This window comes from Salvelinus alpinus, chromosome 5, assembly GCF_045679555.1.
Source record: "Salvelinus alpinus chromosome 5, SLU_Salpinus.1, whole genome shotgun sequence".
NCBI lineage: Eukaryota > Metazoa > Chordata > Actinopteri > Salmoniformes > Salmonidae > Salvelinus > Salvelinus alpinus.
Window position 1 is genome coordinate 65,988,345 of NC_092090.1, and position 13,815 is coordinate 66,002,159.

At 43.2% G+C, this 13,815-nt stretch overlaps 1 protein-coding gene across 1 annotated transcript in view; it reads left to right on the plus strand.

Moving 5' to 3' along the window:
- Positions 1 to 12,434, plus strand: part of LOC139576534 (substance-P receptor-like) — a 36,008-nt gene extending 23,574 nt beyond the window's left edge. Inside the window, exons 4-5 of the mRNA XM_071402742.1 lie at positions 823 to 1,019; positions 4,532 to 12,434. Of these exons, the coding sequence (XP_071258843.1) occupies positions 823 to 1,019; positions 4,532 to 4,901 (567 nt within the window). The 3' untranslated portion in view covers positions 4,902 to 12,434. The remainder of the gene's footprint in view (positions 1 to 822; positions 1,020 to 4,531) is intronic.
- The last annotated feature ends 1,381 nt before the right edge of the window (positions 12,435 to 13,815 follow it).

A 13,815-nucleotide genomic window follows, 5' to 3' on the forward strand; every position in this document is an offset into this window, starting at 1 on the left:
ACACCAGCCCAGCTCACAGCCAAACACAAGGTACCATACACTAACACTAGGTTTAAAGAAATAGCGTTGACCATAGTATTATATCATGGATGTAAGGTACAGTTTCTTTTTTTTAATGTCCATTAATTATAATCCACATAATAATTCACATTTCCTGTTGGTGCAGGATTATTTTCCTGCTGTAGCAAACTGGCTCAAATTAAGATCATATATCTGTACACTAACACATCAGGGGTATTGTAGGGTAAATATTTACTGTGGGGCTCTGGGAAAGATTAGACGATGTCAGAATTGAGTACAGTAAGTATGCATGGGTTTACACCATGGTAACCTATGGTGTACATGCTCTACTAGCTACTGTACATCAAAATGACCCAAGTGAATTATCAGTAAGGGTATGTGGAGTTTATGGGGCTAGCTGTATCCCTCTATGGCTGCATTTACAGAGGCATTCCAATTCTGATAGTTTGCCCAATGTTTAAAAAAAAGCACAATCGTATGAGCCCTTGTCAAAGTCAGTGCACTTTATAGGGAACATGGTGTAATTTGGGAGAAGAACTTGAACAGCTTGGCTTCATCACCTCCAGTTCCAGCCAGGGAGAACGTTCTTATTTCTCTCACACATACCCTTTATTTCCTGTTGTCTTGACCCCACAATATAAAATTACATTTTGATTCAACAATGCCATGTATGTCATTGAAATGCCTCCTGAAATGACTGAATCGAACTCAGAATTACAGAACTCATTTAATAGGATCTCTGTCATTAGAATTTGAATGAACCCCAATCCTGTGGTTGATCTGTATCTCTGTCTGTGATAGGTGGTGAAGATGATGATCGTGGTGGTGTGTACATTTGCTATCTGCTGGCTGCCCTACCACGTGTACTTCCTGCTCCATCTGTTCTTCCCCCTCCTGTTTGAGACGCTCTACATCCAACAAGTCTACCTGGCTGTCATGTGGCTGGCCATGAGCTCCACCATGTACAACCCGATCATCTACTGCTGTCTCAACGACAGGTAGGTACACTACAGAGGAACACACACAGGTGCGTGCATATGGCACACACACAGGCACCTAGGCACGCATGCAGGCACACACACAATGGGTAAATCAAAATGGTTTAAAATTCTCTTACCTGTTTTTTATTAGGTAGATTATTTATTAATTGCATTATTTATATGTTGAGGAACATTCAGCACATATTATTCATAACCTTTACTTATGTGGTGAAGGCAAAATGAGAGAAAAAAAAATGAATTCCTGCATGAACAACAACTACTTGCTCTAATATGACTTGTTACAGTTTTTTTATCGCTTTGGTGCAATTTTCACAATTGTGTGGTACAAAACTCAAAACAGATCATCAAAAAGGCAGTTGTTTCAAAACTCTAAACACAAAATCATAGTCATTTTTTCACCAAACTTAATCAGTTTTTCATCTAGAAATACATGTTTCACATTGCAATACATTTTCATATAAAGTAATTGCCTTTCACAATGCAATGCTCACATTACTTTTGATATGATTCTCTTCTATTTTGAAAACATTTTACTATTACTTAATTTGACTGATGATCACTTAAACATTTGGTAAACCTATAGATGTAAACTGGTTTGTCTACTGCAGATTTTGAGAGCTAGATCATGAAAATGTACATCTGTAAAGTTGAAACATAAAAGTATGATATGCTTGAATGTAATACTATGATGATGACTATTATGATTTTTTATTTTACCTGATGTTGACAAGCCCACATGAAAAAATAATATAGTGTGTACTGTGGTAGGAATATTATAGTATTCACTGTAGTGTTTTTGCAGACTTTACTGTAGTATTCGCTGAGGCATACAATGATTTCTATCCAGACCTATGTCAGGTTTGGATTCGCCATGCCAAAAGGTTTTTCCCTAAGTGCATGAACAATGAAGATATTTACTGCAATTTCGATGAGAACCTATGGCCAAATGCTCAAGACAGGCTTGATGCAAACTAGTGCCATCTAAACATTGTTTCTTTCGTGTCTTTCATTTGATTACATTGTGAAAGATGTCTTCAACGATCACAGATTTGATCACACATGAGATTGAATCCTGCTACAACGGCTCTGACGCTCGTCTGATGTGGCAGGGCTTGAAAACTATTACGGACTACAAAGGGAAACCCAGACGTGAGCTGCCCAGTGACGCGAGCCTACCAGACGAGCTAAATGCCTTTAATGCTCGCTTCGAGGCAAGTAACACTGAAGCATGCACGAGAGCACCAGCTGTTCTGGATGACTATGTGATAACGCTCTCAGTAGCCGATGTGTGCAAGACCTTTAAACAGGTCAACATTCACAAAGCCGCGGGGCCAGATGGATTACCAGGATGTGTACTCAAAGCATGCGTGGACCAACTGACATTTTCAACCTCTCCCTGATTGAGTCTGTAATACCTACATGTTTCAAGCAGACCACCATAGTCCCTGTGCCCAAGGAAGCAAAGGTAACCTGCCTAAATGATTACCGCCCGTAGCACTCACGTCGGCAGCCATGAAGTGCTTTGAAAGGCTGGTCATGGCTCACATCAACAGCATCCTCCCGGATACCCTAGACCCACTCCAATTCGCATTCCACCCCAACAGATCCACAGATGACGCAATCTCAATCGCATTCCACACTGCCCTTTCCCACCTGGACAAAAGGAACACCTATGTGAGAATGCTGTTCATTGACTACAGCTCAGCATTAAACACCATAGTGCCCTCAAAGCTCATCACTAAGCTAAGGACCATGGGTCTAAACACCTCCCTCTGCAACTGGATCCTGGACTTCCTGACGGGCCACCCCCAGGTGGTAAGGGTAGGCAACAACACATCTGCCACGCTGATCCTCAACACTGGTGCCCCTCATAGGTGTGTACTTAGTCCCCTCCTGTACTCTCTCTTCACCCGCGACTGCGTAGCCAAACACGACTCCAACACCATCATTAAGTTTGCTGACGACACAACAGTGGTAGGCCTGATCACTGACAACGATGAGACAGCCTATAGGGTGGATGTCAGAGACCTGGCAGTGTGGTGCCCGGACAACAACCTCTCCCTCAATGTGAGCAAGACAAAGGAGCTGATTGTGGACTACAGAAAAAGGCGGGCCGAACAGGCCCCCATTAACATTGACGGGGCTGTAGTGGAGCGGGTTCGAGAGTTTCAAGTTCCCTGGTGTCCACAGCACCAACAAACTATCATGGTCCAAACACACCAAGACAGTCGTGAAGAGGGCACGACAAAACTTTTTCCCCCTCAGGAGACTGAAAAGATTTGGCATGTGTCCCCAGATCATCAAAAAGTTCTACAGCTGCACCATCGAGATCATCCTGACCGGTTGCATCACCGCCTGGTATGGCAACTGCTCGGCATCTGAGCGTGAGGCACTACAGAGGGTAGTGCGTACGGCCCAGTACATCACTGGGGCCAAGCCATCCAGGACCTATATAATAGGCGGTGTCAGAGGAAAGCCCATAAAATTGTAAGAGACTTCAACAGTCATAGACTGTTTTCTCTGCTACCGCACGGCAAGCGGTACCGGAGCACCAAGTCTAGGACCAAAAGGCTCCTTAAAAACAGCTTCTACCCCCCAAGCCATAAGATTGCTGAACAGTTAATCAAATGGCCACTGGACTATTTAAATTGACACCCCCCTCCCCCTCCATTTGTTTTGTACACTGCTGCTACACCCTGTGTATTGTCTATGCATAGTCACTTCACCCCTACCTACATTACAAATGACCTCTAACCTGTACCCCCCGCACACTGACTTGGTACCGGTACCCCCTGTATATAGCCTCGTTATTGTTATTTCATCGTGTTACTTTTTATTATTTTTCCTTTATTTTATTTGGTAAATATTTTCTTAACTCTTCTTGAACTGCACTGTTGGTTAAGGGCTTGTAAGTAAGCATTTCACAGTAAGGTCTACACTTGTTGTATTCGGCGCATGTGACAAATAAAGTTTGATTTGAATTATGGAATGTGATGTTCAGTCAATTTTAATGGGTAGTGCAAGTGTATTGCCGAATGTGAAAACAGTGTAATGTGCTGTAATTTACAGCATACTTCATTCAAAGGGCAATTTTGAAACCTGTATCTTCCATTTTTTGCTATTGTAAATATGGTTAATTCACTGTGGTGGTAAATTATATGATGAACCAACCTCCCATTGTTTTTCCTAACAACCACCTGCCGGCTGTCTGGTGTCTCTGAAAGATGCCTATTTCACACTAGGTTATGGCTGAGTGTCATTAAAGTACAAAACGAAAATGTGAGAGTTACTTACACTGCTAGAGAACTGCCAGGGTCTAAGTCATGAAACATTCTGCAGCATCCTCTCCACATCTGCCTCCACTCATTTTCCATCAAACTCTTTCCTCTTCTTCTTACTCTATATCCTCAGCTTTTTCACATTCCCCTTTAAAAAAAATCTGTCCTCCTGGTCTCTCGTTTATCTGTCTGTGTCTGTCCTGTGCTCTCTGTCTCTCTGTCCTTCCCTAGGTTCCGAGCTGGCTTCAAGCAGGCGTTCCGATGCTGTCCCTGTGTTCCCGCTGGCTCTTACGAGGGTCTGGAGCTCAAGTCCACACGTTACCTACAGACCCAGACCAGCATGTATAAGACCAGTCGCATGGAGACCGCTGTGTCCGCCGTGCCGCACGTGGTCGACGACTTGGAGCCTCCCAGGTTCGGGGCCCTATCTGGGGCCGGGTGTGAGGCCGGGGCGCGGGTGGTTGGTGGCGGGGGCGTGGGGTTGTGTGCGGCGGCACCCAGGCGCTCCTCTCTGGACCTGACTTCCAATGGCTCTTCGTCCCGCAGCATCTCCAAGACCGTTTCGGAGACCTCCAGCTTCTACAACAACCTGCCTGAGTAGGGAGGGGAGAGTAGAGTCAAGCACCGCTGAACACTCTCTCACAATATCTGCCAACGGGGACCGTGTGCATGTGTGTTTTTGTGTGTGTGGCCGTGAACGTGTTTCTGTGTGAGTGTACATTTGTGTTGGTGTGTGGGTTCTGTCCATGTATGTGGATAATGTCCTTTCATTGAATGTTGGGCATCAAGTCTACCGCCTGTGACTAAGGCTTGGTTTGGTTCCCCTTCAGAGGGCATTGTGCTTTCCAGTGTGCCCTGATTCAAACTAAACAGGAGTTTTAGTTTGGCCGTAAGGCATACCTAGCCCACACTACCTGGTACCTGCTGTACACGAGTTAGCTGAGAACGTCACGAAAACGATGCGCACGCTTCAATGGGCCAGAAAGCCGCGTGTTGTTGGGATTCTGGATGGCCAGGTAGCTAGCAACAATGACAAGTGGGGAATCGTGAGTGGCTCGTTTCAGCTAGCTTTACCTTGTTTTTTGAGGTTTTTGACTGCTGTCATGTCTATGCTAAAATGGCTCAAATTCGCTAGCTAGCTAACCAAGAAATGTAAGGATGTATTTGAGAGACAACATGTACTCATTGTGCAACTTTATTTATGTTTTCAACAAACATTGGAGACAAAATGTAGTTTACATGTTGTCAGAAATTTAAACCAACCCTGTCTGTTTTGCCCCATAGTTGCACACGTGTCGGTTTTGTTGCTAAACTACCAACCCGTCTATAGCCCGCAGAGATAAAGGCTGGCTTCAAGACTTGATCAATACAGAAAACAAGCTTAATACAGGACCCAGCCCTAACTGAACACTCGAACCTTTACACTATCCACAAAGCTTCAGTTATCAGAATCTAACCAAAACTTATCTAGCAGATTCACAGTTGCTTCTAATGTTCATATTACCATCAGTACTTCTGAATGGTGCATTAGTGTGTGAATGCTGGGAGCACAGTCAGTTCTCATGAACATGTTTATGATAAGCTTGGTATTCCGGTTGCATAGCATAAGACCCTGAAACGAAGCCCGGGGTTAACAAGCCAGCACTCCATGGGAAACTAAACTACTGGGGCTGATGTGTGTTTAGCTGGTGGCCTTTCAGCATGACTTCAGTGGAATAATGTGGGATAGACCTGAAAAGAGTGCTAGTCAGCTGTGTACTTCACAGGACATAAGACAGTGGAGAAATGTAGTGTGATTACATAAACAAAGAGAAACTGCACTGCGAGGCTTTTGTTAGTTCTTGTAACTAGCGATGGGAAGATGGGTCTGGATACTTAGCATAATGCCGCTGAGGGAGGGAGGGAAGAAGGGAGGCAGCTTTGAGGCAATTCTCTCTGTATAAAACCTCTGGGTCTCAGATGGAACCCTATTGCCTAGATAGTGCATTGCTATTGACCAGAGGGTGCCCTTTGCCATGCAACCTCTGTGTGACTGTGTGTTCAGCGGGAGGGAGCTGTTATAGCTGTGACACCGCAGCTCCTACCCCACCATCTGAAACCTAACGAGTACACTTATGTATGATGTTCAGCACACACATAATCACACATTCTCACACAGACCCACAGACACCCACAGCTGTTCACACACATGTATTTAAATTCCCCAATTTTACGTTTGTATTAACATTTTACATTTTAAATCAATATTTTTGCATTTGTAATGCCTTATTGAATAATTGAATTCATCAATTCAAATTGTATTTCATGATTTGAAACTGAATTTAATGAATATTGCATTAAGTTTTAAAATTACATTTCAATTTAATTCCATATTCTATATTTATATTCAGTGTCAATATGGTAGAAAAAGTACTGCATTCATCCTTTACATTAACTTCCTGAACATATGCCTATGGGCTTTAGATAAGTGGGCTAACACAGTCTTCTGTCATGCATGTTCTGGAGAGTCTAAGCTTTCAGGAATGGGCTAAGCTTATTGCCCAAACGATTAAATCCCTAGAGCCAAATTTCTAGGAAGACAATAAATTCAACATACCACAATGGCTTCAGAAACCAACAGAATCTGCTCCTTTGGTACCGCTAGCTTCTGTTCACCACAGAGAGAGTTTGATTTTATCGGTTCTCCTCTACCTTTCCTGGCTGGCAAAGTACCAGGATGTTGTTTTGAATCTGAATCTGTAGTACTGAATTCAAAAACGTAAATCATTAGGGGTGTAGAATATCTACTTATCCCGTTGTAATTAGATACCTATTCTTTCTGCCTTGCCACTCCTATGTTACTGTGTCTGGTAGACTTCTAAGATTCATTCAGATTTAATTTTAATGAGATGTGTGTGCGTGTGCGCGTGTGCGTGTGTGCGCGCGCGTGTGTGTGTGTGTGTGTGTGTGTGAGAGAGAGAGAGAGAGACACGTCTCAGTGGACACAGTCTGTAGGAAGGAGGACAGAATTCACTCAGACATTGCATTTCTCCTCAAGACAGCCACTAAATGAAACACGCCTTGCAACTGATTAATTTAACATGGGGAACCAGGTAGCCTGTTCTTCTCTCCAAACAAACTCTCTCAGGCAGACACTAGTTCAGCCAAAAAGGCATCCGTCCTAAACCAAAAGGTCGGTAGCTCCCATACAGTTGAACTGAATACTGAAACCAAAAATAGACCAAACACTCAATGTCTAAATTCAATAGAATGTTTTTACATTTCAGATGGCAGGTTCAAGAGAAGATTATGCCAAAGAGAGGCAGCTGAATGTGTACTCAACCTCATTCAAAACAGATTTGTTAATTGACAATGTTGCAGGATGTATGGTTGCTTATTTCAGAAAGCAGTGTTGGTTTTGATCACTGTAGTGATGGAGACAATAGGCTGGCCTTGTTCCAGTGGGTTGGGAGAGAGCTGGCGCCATGCTGTCTACTCAACTGGGTGAATGTCCTCATCAACGCCATCTCTCTCCAATCACACTAATTACCCACAAGGGGAGAGAGAGATGGAATGGAATGAGACAGAACAGCTGTACACACACATACAGAAAGAAGCACACACACAAAGACACAAACGCACATAGGCACATACAGACACATCCATGCACACGAATGCACACACACACACAGGGTAAAAAGAGCAGATCTCTCCTTTGCCTTAATGATGTGATGTGATTTTCACTTACCTGTATGTATGAGCCTACCATCTACATGATGGATTCTGGCTGGTGCAACGCACCATGAGATGTGCTTATCTCTGCTACAGTGATCTGAGTGGCTACTGCTTTGATGCGTTTAGATGGAGAGAATCTGCCAGGACTGAATGGGATGGGTGAGAGACAAGCAGCATCAGTTCCAGTTTTCCGTCACTGGTCATTTGGACATATCAGGATTGGGGAAAGGCGGTACTTAAACTGCTTCGCTTCGAGTGCTTTGCGCGTGGGGTGGGGGGTGGGGGGGGGGCTTTGACAGAGAGCTTGCTTTTGCGAGGGTGGAGACTGTTTTTGCCGGAACTCTCCATTTCGAACACATACGAACACAGCATTTTTTTTTAAGCAGATGACCAAATCACGTGAGATTTTACTTCTGGATAAGCAAAGATTACAGCAGCACTGCTGGACAGCAGCTCACACACTGCTTGTAGTTTACCACAGCCACAGATGCGCCCCAAATGGCACCCTATTCCCTATATAGTGCATTTATTTTGACCAGGGCTCATAGGGAATAGGGTGCCACACACAATGCTCTCTGATACAGTGCTGAAAGATCAGTTAATCTCTTGTGTGGACCTCCTTGTACATAGTACAGTTATGTTTGGTTGGTTCTCTGTATAACTTTGTTGTTTCTTTGAAATGTCATTGTTAAGCATACCAAATGAACTCATACTGCAGGGGTCGGCAACAGGTGGCCCACGGGCCAAAACAGGCCCACAAGTGATTTCCCCCCACAATTAAGGTACGAAATTATTGACATTTTGGGCTTAGTTGTGGTCAATTTGCAGCGTACAGATTATTATAATTAGGTTCCGGCCCTCCAACCATACGCTTCGCCAAAAATTCTCCCACGGCTGAATCTAGTTGCCTACCCCTGCCATGCTGTAATGTTACAAACACTTGCTCATTTACTGCTACTGCACATGGCTTGGCTTGTGTGGTCTGTGTTGGTCTCTGTTGTACATTTTGTTTTGAATATAACTGTCACGCTAAACAGCACATGAAAGCAATTGAACATATCCAACTATTGCAGCTGATGTGGTTTACAATTTGCTGGAGGGAGAAAAGCTGCAACCTGGTCTCAGAGCATTTTGTATTATTCTATACGAGACACTCCATTTAGTATAATATGGTACGTATGTATGTTCGTATGTATGTATTAATTTGTGGACTTCCATTATCCATTTTGTGTGATATGTTATGAATTACAATTGTAATATGTTACGCATTGCAATTCCTACAATATATTAAGAATTTGCAATATGTATGATATGTTACGATTTCCAATTTTTTGTGGCTATCATTAGCTAGGTGGCTAGGTGGCTAATTCAAACATTAGCTAGGTAGCTAATTCAAACATTAGCTAGGTGGCTAATGTTTGCTAGGCTATTGGTGAGTGGTTAGGGTTAAGGTTAGGAGTTAGGTTATAGGGTTACGGTTTAGGAGTTAGGTTAAAGGGTTAAGGTTAGGGTTAGGGGAAGGGTTAGCTAACATGCTAAGTAGTTGAAAGTAGGATGTAGTTGCAAAGTTACTAATTAGCTAAAATGCTTACGTTGTCCTTGATGAGATTTGAATACGCAACTTTTGGTTCGCTAGACATTATTTTTACCTTAATTAACCTTTTGTCTTATGTAACTATACCAGTGGAGTCTTGTGGGAGGAGCTATAGGAGGACAGGTTGATTGTAATGACTGGAATGGAATTAATGAATCGGTATCAAACATATGGAAACAACATGTTCGACTCCGTTTCATTTATACCATTCCAGCCATTGCAAGGAGCTCATCCTCCTATAGCTCATCCCACCAGCCTCCACTGAACCATACCAAACGTTACATAACATACGAATTTTAGTGTCCTGGATGTACATGCCCTATGTTACGTCTAGTCTATGAGACCAGGATGGGAGAAATGGTAAGATGAACCGTTGAACAAAGCAACGTTGTTGTTTGTATTGCACTGATCTATCAAATGGATTTCACTTGTCCTGCTGCTGACGTGTCTGAGGCACTGTTGAACGTTTCTGAACACTCTGTCAGACAATTACCCTGCACGACGGAACTATTAGCCCAGTACGCAGCATCCCTGGAGGAAGATCAGAACAACATGTTTTACTGTCCAGTTTCCATATGATATCCTCTAGCTGACTGAGTCCCCTGCATTGGCCATTATCAGCAACCATCCCAAACCACCTCTGTTACACCACTTACTCTCTCGGGTTCTGCTTTCATAAGTGTTATTATGTGTTATTTCATACGTGTTATTATGTGTTATTTCAGACATGTGTATTTCACATGTATTTGTTATTCTTGTTGAGAGATCTATATCGACATTGTGAAGTGTCTTATTGCAGCCGTGTCAAGATATTTATTTTAGCAGGATTCATCAGCAAAAGAAAAATGAAAAAAAGAGCAAAGGTATTTACAGTGTTAGTATTGCTTTACACTAACCCACTATCTCTGATGTACATAATCAGATGTTTTCTGGGGGTTTCTTTTGCCTTTTAACGCATAGCTGTGTTGTTCGTTGTTTTCATGCAAATCTCAATGTTGTGTTAATGTTTTGAATACGTTTGCTCATATTACAGCTACTATTTTAATCGAATATCAGTTTGTCGAGAATATTGTAGCCTATAGTATTTAGTATGACTTCAAACAAAGAATCTAAACTATGTTTAAGTGTAGAAAAAGTTTAAATATCCCCCCCAAAAAAATATATAGAGTGAATGGAGGAGCACCCCTGCAGACCTCAACAGAGAAATAGTGCTAAATAATGTTGGGGAATTACTAAAACAACACAGACAACAGTTCGCTCTGGGATTGGCATGGTCTCATTATAATTCCTGACCTCCAGTGGAGACCTCACCAGACAGATGAAAGGAGAGGAGAGGGATCGGCGAGCGGCGAGCCCTGTGTCAGATGAAGCATGTTTGTGTTTGGACTGGACCTTTGTTTTTTGTCTGTAAAAGGAGAGTAGAGTAGAGGGCAGTCTGTGCGTATTAAACACCAGTCCATCTGCATGGGTCTGGACAGAGTGTGTCTGTCCACGTCTCTGTAGACCTGCCAGAACAGCAGTGACTCACAGGCCATGTACTTTATCTGTAAATTGGGATACGTTCCAAATGGCAGCCATATGTGCCCTGGTCAAACACAGAGCTCTATAAAGGGAATAGAGTGCAAATCTCAGACATGGGCTTGGCTTTCTGGAAGCAGTCTATTTAAGAATCATCTGACCGTAACAATCTATCCTATTTCAAGGAAAATATAAGAATATGACATTCCTGAATGTTCCTGATGATACTTTTTACAGCATTGTATGGTGTTTTTGAGAGGAGTGTGTTGGTTGTAGAGCGAGCGAACCGCAGCCCGATCCTTGAATTGCCTCAGTTGCGAATGCATTAGGAGACAGAAGTGAAGTTGACAGATGAACAGAAGAGGCAACGAGGAGATACAAAATGATATTGACAGCATGAAGAGAGTGATAGAGAAGAGGGAGACAGAGAGACTGACAGAGGAGAGAAGGCGACGGGGGAGTATAGAGGAACCCATGCTGAGACTGATTATCACGTCTGGATCACCCTCTCTGTTTCAAAGCCCGACGGATCTGCAGCTCATGTAAATAAATCCTGATTTCCTCATTCACTTATCTCACTTCTTCTCAGAAGCCTATCACCCCACTCACAGAGAAATGTGAGAGAGGTTGGCAACAGACAGACCAGAAGCTAGATTTTCCCCCAGAGAACAGGTGTGTGTGGCTCTAGTGGCCTGAGCGTCCGTGCAGTGATTAGTGTCGGTGTGCCTAGTTTGCAGTTAACATCTTCAGAAAGTTGCAAGAAATACAAATCACTGATGCATTCTTTAACATTCTTCACATGTGGGCTTTGGATTGAACTAATATTCACTCGCTTTTTTCTCGAGGGCACAACAATTATTATCTGGGGTGATTCATTTTCATGGTCGCACTGGTGCTCCCAAACTAAATGTCAGGTCGCAAAGCAAAATATCTAAGAGCATATGCGACCAAAATGGTTGCACTTTAGAGCCCTGAGTGTAAGTGGCAGGTGGTGGAGAGCAGTAGCGGTTCCGCTTTCCCTCGTCCCCTTATCAAGCACATCTTTCATTATCATACATTATCGTGCGATCATGCAGTGTAAGTGGATCTATGTTCCTGTCTGTGTTCGTCCTTTCTTTCTCTGTCTCATCTTGATGTGCATAAGAAGGGACTTGATCTGAGGGCCCTTAGATGGTACCGCATGTCTCTCTTCAGATGCTCTGCTCTGATTGTCGTAAAGGTTTACGCTGTTGTGGTTCACTCAAACAATGTACAAACTGTATTTATATGAAACAACCACCAATAAAGGCTCCTTTTGCTGAGAGAAAATGTGTCTGTCATTAAGTATGACTATTGATCGTATTACTGTATCTTATTGAGGATTTATTTATACTCTGTTTTTTTCTTCCTCTCATTTCGTCTTCCTCTCTCACTATTACTGAAATTAGCGTAGCATTCTAACAAGGTCTCTCCGAGATACATGTCCCCCTTCCTTAGTGGGCAATGCAGTTTTGGATCGAGGGGAATAAAGAGAGGGTGAGTCACACCGGGCAGTTGTCCGAGAAGGTCCAACTCACATGTCCGTCTGTCCTAAGGGCATGCATGGGAAGCAGATACAAGGACTCTTGATCTCCCTCTCTCACATAAACACGCAGAGACATATATTCATTCACCGCTACCATAATAATACACTTTATACATATAACATTCACTTCTACCATTTGGGCTCTCAAGAGACCACTGCGTCTCAGTGCTAGAGGCGTCATTACAGACACCCTGGTTCGAATCCAGGCTGTATCACAACTGGCCGTGATTGGGAGTCCCATAGGGCGGTACTCAATCGGCTCAGCGTCGTCCGGGTTTGGTTGGTGTAGGCTGTCATTGTAAATAAGAATTTGTTCTGAACTGACTTGCCTAGTTAAATAACGGTTACATTATTATTTGTAACACCATAATAATACACTATATGTATCAGTCACCTGTCTCTGAATGGGTAAAGGACTGACAAACTTAACAATCCCTACGCTGTCAGATTCTTCTCACATAAAATCCAAAAATGACAATGTGCTTACATGGAGGTGTTGGGTCACATATACTATGCAGTGGAGACAATTAGCTACTACAGTGCAAAGAGAAAGAGGAGTGCTGAGTTGTTCTCAGCAGAAGTAAGTTAGGAGGAACTAACCCCATGAGTGGCACTGGTGCAGAGAGAGAGTGACTGTTTAAGAATGTCTATTTGGGAACTGTCCTCCAAACTCTGCTCTAGGGAGAGTGGATGTCAGAAACAAAGATGGAGTCAAGTGTGAAGAGGCATGGGAAGCGAAGCCTCCCGTTGCTCTTTTTTAACTGAGCGTGCATCCCCCTGCTCCTTCACACACACACACACACACACACACACACACACACACACACACACACACACACACACACACACACACACACACACACACACACACACACACACACACACACACACACACACACACACACACACACACACACACACACACACACACTCCTCCAACAGCAGCAGCTCTGCAGACCTGCTTAAATAATAAAAACAATGATGCATTCTTCTCTGCCAACAGCAAACATGCTCAACATGACAGATTAAATTGCCTCTTGTAGGCAAAGCCCGCAGAATAATAAAGTGTACTCTCCTCTCTCTCTGGTGCTTCTCTGTCTGTTCTTTGTCTCTTCAACCATTATT